General features: G+C 48.5%; 1 protein-coding gene across 1 annotated transcript; it reads left to right on the top strand.

Annotated features, from left to right (window-relative positions):
- Positions 1 to 2,942: 2,942 nt before the first annotated feature.
- LOC311528650 (transcription factor 15-like) lies at positions 2,943 to 4,442 on the top strand (the record flags this gene model as incomplete). Its single annotated transcript, XM_084643921.1, has 2 exons — positions 2,943 to 3,380; positions 4,330 to 4,442. The coding sequence occupies 2 exons, from the start codon at positions 2,943 to 2,945 to the stop codon at positions 4,360 to 4,362; spliced, it is 471 nt and encodes a 156-aa protein (XP_084500047.1). The 3' UTR covers positions 4,363 to 4,442.
- Between the last annotated feature and the right edge of the window lie 245 nt (positions 4,443 to 4,687).

The following is a 4,687-nucleotide window of genomic DNA, read 5'->3' as shown; positions in this document are numbered from 1 at the left end:
CAAGCCTGATTCTCCACTGCCTCTGTACCTTGTAAAGTCATTTAAACCTATGCAGTATGGGTGGGAAACATACCAAATCAGAATGGAGGTATGAATGGCTACAAAGTGCAAGACAACCAAGAAGCTGGCCCACGCGCTTCTAAACAAGGATCCCTGAACACCTAAAGACAGGTTTCAGAGTAACAGCCATGTTAGTCTGTATTCGCAAAAAGAAAAGGAGGACTTGTGGCACCTTAGAGACTAACCAATTTATTTGAGCATAAGCTTTCGTGAGCTACAGCTCACTTCATCAGATGCATACTGTAATGAAGATGTGACACACAGGAATGCTGGCAATCTTCATTACAGTACGCATCTGATGAAGTGAGCCGTAGCTCACGAAAGCTTATGCTCAGATAAATTGGTTAGTCTCTAAGGTGCCACAAGTACTCCTTTTCTTTTTGTGAACACCTAAAAAGTCTCTGGTTCTCCTGTTTACAGGGGCATTCCCTATTGTGATTGTCCCTTCCTCACTGCTGCAGATTCTTTAGTCGAAGGTACAATAGCCATAGCAATGAAATTAGAATAAAACAAACCATCTCTTTCTGGAGCTGAAGCAACCCTTAAGAAGCTCCACCGTTGAAAACCTGCCATCTTTCACCTGATAACTACTATATTCACAACTGTAAAAACTTAACACATTGCATGCACTTTCCATTAATACTTAGAAGAATGCTAGTTTCAAATATTCATCCACATTAGTATAAAGTTTGGAAAAGGAGAACAAAGGTATGTTATATCCTAATAAGATACTTGGATTGTCAATTTTAGAGACTGGTCATCTGAGCACCCATTTCCCAGTGAGCAAAAAGAAAATGGAAACACACATCATAAAATCATTCCATTATTAATACATGAAAGCATGTGTAATCCACACAGGGTGTGGTGCTCTGTTCCATCTAGTGGCACCGAGACCACTTATAGAGAGATTAATGAGTCTGCTCTGCAGCCTTAGCTAAGGGTCATATGGTTTTTGGCTCATGCATTTAGCTTCAGAGGTCCCAGGTTCGATCCCGCCCGCCAATGACCAGGGTCTTTCAACATTACAAGTGGCTGTACAACAGACTCATTAATCTCTAAGTGGTCTCGGTGCCATTAGATGGGACAGAGCACCCACACCAAGGAGGTCTGTGGGTTACACATGCAACAGATATGACCCACTGACAAATTGAGGCACCACTGCAGCATTGTCACACAAAAGGAACTTTCTGCAGAAAACATACCATTTTAAGCATTCTGTAAGCTGCTCACATGAACACATTTGTTGCCGAGCACCTATGCCCAAAGGGAAGGTATAACCAACTTTTAAGCAGGCACCATGCCATTCTAACAGATGGACTTGAGTGCTGACAGTCAAGAGACCACATATATGCATTAACTGTATTTGTGGAGGACATGACTCCCAGCCAAGAGTGGCAAAGCAGCTGTCCATTCTAAGTGTATGCACCTATGATTAAAAGGATGTGACTACGAATCCAACTCTGAATATTAATCCATCTTTCCAATTCAACCAACAACAACAAAAATAAACTCCAGTGGCTACATAAAACAGTCATTTAGCACTGCTTAATCAGGTGGAGATGACTCAGTTGGGAAAATCTGTACAGTTAGTTTGAGTGCAGAGGGGCTGTCAAACTTTTATGGAGAGAAGAGACAAAATAAACTAGAGAATATGATGACCTTTAATAAGTAAATTGGTTGCTGTAGCTCAGCATTTTAAATTGAATCAGGATTTGAATTTATATGTGCGTCTAGTACAGTGGTTTTCAACCTGCGGTCCACAGAACCCTCATGGGTCCGCAAACTATGTCTAAGATTTCCAAAGGGATCTGCACCTCCATTGAAAAAAATTTTAGGGGGTCCGCAAATGAAAAAAAGGTTGAAAAACACTGGTCTAATACTTGGTGGGAAAACTGATGAAAGAAATAGCACTGAAATGCCTGTTAGTCCATTCCAAACCAACAGTAATTTGGAAAATGTACTCGAGCAAAGCCTGTCCTTTATTCTTCAGAGCGATTACTCCATATTAATATCCCATAATAAAACTAAACAACATATTTGCATAGTGGGTTGATCCTTCATTTGGATCCATGTGGATAGATACTACCTACTCTTATTATTGGCATCAGGCCTTGGAGAGGGTTATAGTTTGCAGCTGCCTTGGAGCCTAGCTTTCCTGTTTCACAAAAAGGAGGACTTGTGGCACCTTAGAGACTAACCAATTTATTTGAGCATAAGCTTTGGTGAGCTACAGCTCACTTCATAGGATGCATTCATTGGCTGTAGGGGAAGCAGCACCTGAAGAGGGAGACAGGCGCTCATCCACCCAGCCGGGAAGGGCTCTGTAGGAGCAGGTGTCAGGTCCTGCCAAGGCGATGCCTGGTTGCAGATTTGGCCGGGCGAGTGAATCCCCCTCCCCCAGATGTGTCCAGGCCCCGCTGTTCACCCCCAAGAGCAGAGCACACGTTAAGGGCCCAGGAAGCCCCTCGCTCGCTGCCCCCTCTCCCCTGAGCCGCTCTGGGCTCCGGACGAGGCCGTCCCGGGGGCGTTCCACTCCTCGCAGCCCCGAGCCAGCCTGCTGAAGCGCTCCCGGGAGAGCGCCCCGCGGACCGAGGCGGGGGGCCGGCCTGCCCCGGTGGCCGCGCTCCCCCCGAGGAATGCCCCCGGGGCGCCTTGCCCGAGCCGCGCGGAGCCGGGGGAACAGGTGCAAGGCTGCCGGGCCGGAGCACTGAGGCCGCAGCTCCACCTTCCTCGCCTTATTTACGGCGCGGCCACATGCCCGAGCTAAAAGCAGCAGCCATTCAAAGCACGGCCCCGCCGCTGGAGGGGACCCGGGGCCGCGGCGGCCAGCCGGCAGCTGCCGTGCATAAAAGTCATGGGGCTGGGGGGCCGGCGGGAGCGCCATGAAGGCCGGCGGGGGTGCCGCATCCGACCCGGAGAGCGGCGGCGGCAGCAGCAGCGAGAGCAGCTCGGACAAGACCCTGCCCCCCGCCGGGGGCCCGGGCAAGCGCAAGCGGAAGAGCCCCCGGCTGAGCGGGCTGAGCAAGCAGCGGCAGGCGGCCAACGCCCGGGAGAGGGACCGGACCCACAGCGTCAACTCCGCCTTCAGCGCGCTCCGCACGCTCATCCCCACCGAGCCCGCCGACCGCAAACTCTCCAAGATCGAGACGCTGCGCCTGGCCGCCAGCTACATCGCGCACCTGGCCAACGTGCTGCTCCTGCAGCAGGGCGAGGGGGCGGAGCAGCCTTGCCTGCAGTACCAGCCCCGCCTGCAGGGCGGCAGCACCGCCGCGGCTCCCCGGCCCATCTGCACCTTCTGCCTCAGTAACCAGAGGAAGCTGGTAAGGCTGGCACGCAGCAGGGGCTGAGTGCTGCCCCGGCCATCCCAGGGGCGGCTGGTAGAGTGGAGGTTCCTCCCTGCCGCCAAGGGGCTGGCGTTGGTTTGCATCCTGGCACTGCCCCAGCGAGGCCTGTGTGTGTGGCAAGGAGAGTCCCCGTCTCACCCACCCCATACACCTTTAAAACTAATCTCCCAGCCACAGCAAGCACCTAGACTCCACTCTTCTGCTGCCCATATGTGCCCGGAGCCCATCCTCCTGTTGGCTTCCTTGGGATAGCGGGGTAGACAAGGAGACCTGATATTATATGCTTAGCATCTACAGCGTGTTCAGTACTGTAAACATACCCGCTGCAAAGACTGTCCCTTCAGTGAAAAGCTGACAGCCTCACACATATCCACAAGCAGAACATTCTAAATCCCTCTGGGTACAGCTTTGATGCTTGTGTTAATTTATGATGAACTCACTTCTTGTAAGCATTGCTTATATGAGTAGAAATCTACTGTAAGCAAAAATTGTGCTCTATGACCTGTACATTCCAAGCTCCACAAAGTATATAAATCGGGGGAGGGGGGACACGCAAGAAAATCAGTTAACTATGACAAACTATTTACCTTGGTCTACCGTTTAGAGACTTGTGTGTCTTCACTTCACTCCCTAAATACAGTAGCAGTTTCAGAAATCTGTTCTACCCCAGCTATTTTCATTTAACTCCACTGTTGTATTTCCTGGTATATTTCATAGTTTGTAACAATTTAAATAGTTAAAATGTGATGTTCACTGTTTAATGACATAATTGCTAGGAAGGTAAAGGGTTAAATGTTTATGTTTAGTGTGACTGTGTGTGTGTTAAATTGGGTATAATATTAATAGATGCCAAGTTAAGGGAGAAAGTGATTTTCCTTCTTCTGTGTTCATGTTTCTAATATATATTTTCTGTCCCCTCTTACAGAACAGAGAAGGGGAGAAAAACTTGTCTATTTAAAGTTTAAGTGGACATTGAATCAGATGAGAAGCTTGCACAAATCTTGCACTGACTGTAGAACTGTTTTAGATAACATCTCTATTCACAATGTTTACACTGAAATTATGCAACAGTAAAAACTGCTTTTTAAACTATAAAAAACCCACTGCTGTGCACTTTGTTTTACATTGTGACAGGTTGGTTCATGGTGTTTTGCCAATGAAACTGAACACTGTGGGGACAGTTGCACCTGGTGTGGCTGCTATTTTAATGCAAGAAATGTTAACCTAAGCAGCCAAGCCCTGATCTTGATGGCTCCTCAACTTATGTCACATGATGAAACTTG

Source organism: Lepidochelys olivacea, assembly GCF_965140295.1.
Source record: "Lepidochelys olivacea isolate rLepOli2 genome assembly, chromosome: 11".
NCBI lineage: Eukaryota > Metazoa > Chordata > Testudines > Cheloniidae > Lepidochelys > Lepidochelys olivacea.
Note: the sequence above shows the minus strand (reverse complement) of the source record. Positions and strands in the feature narration are given on the sequence as shown.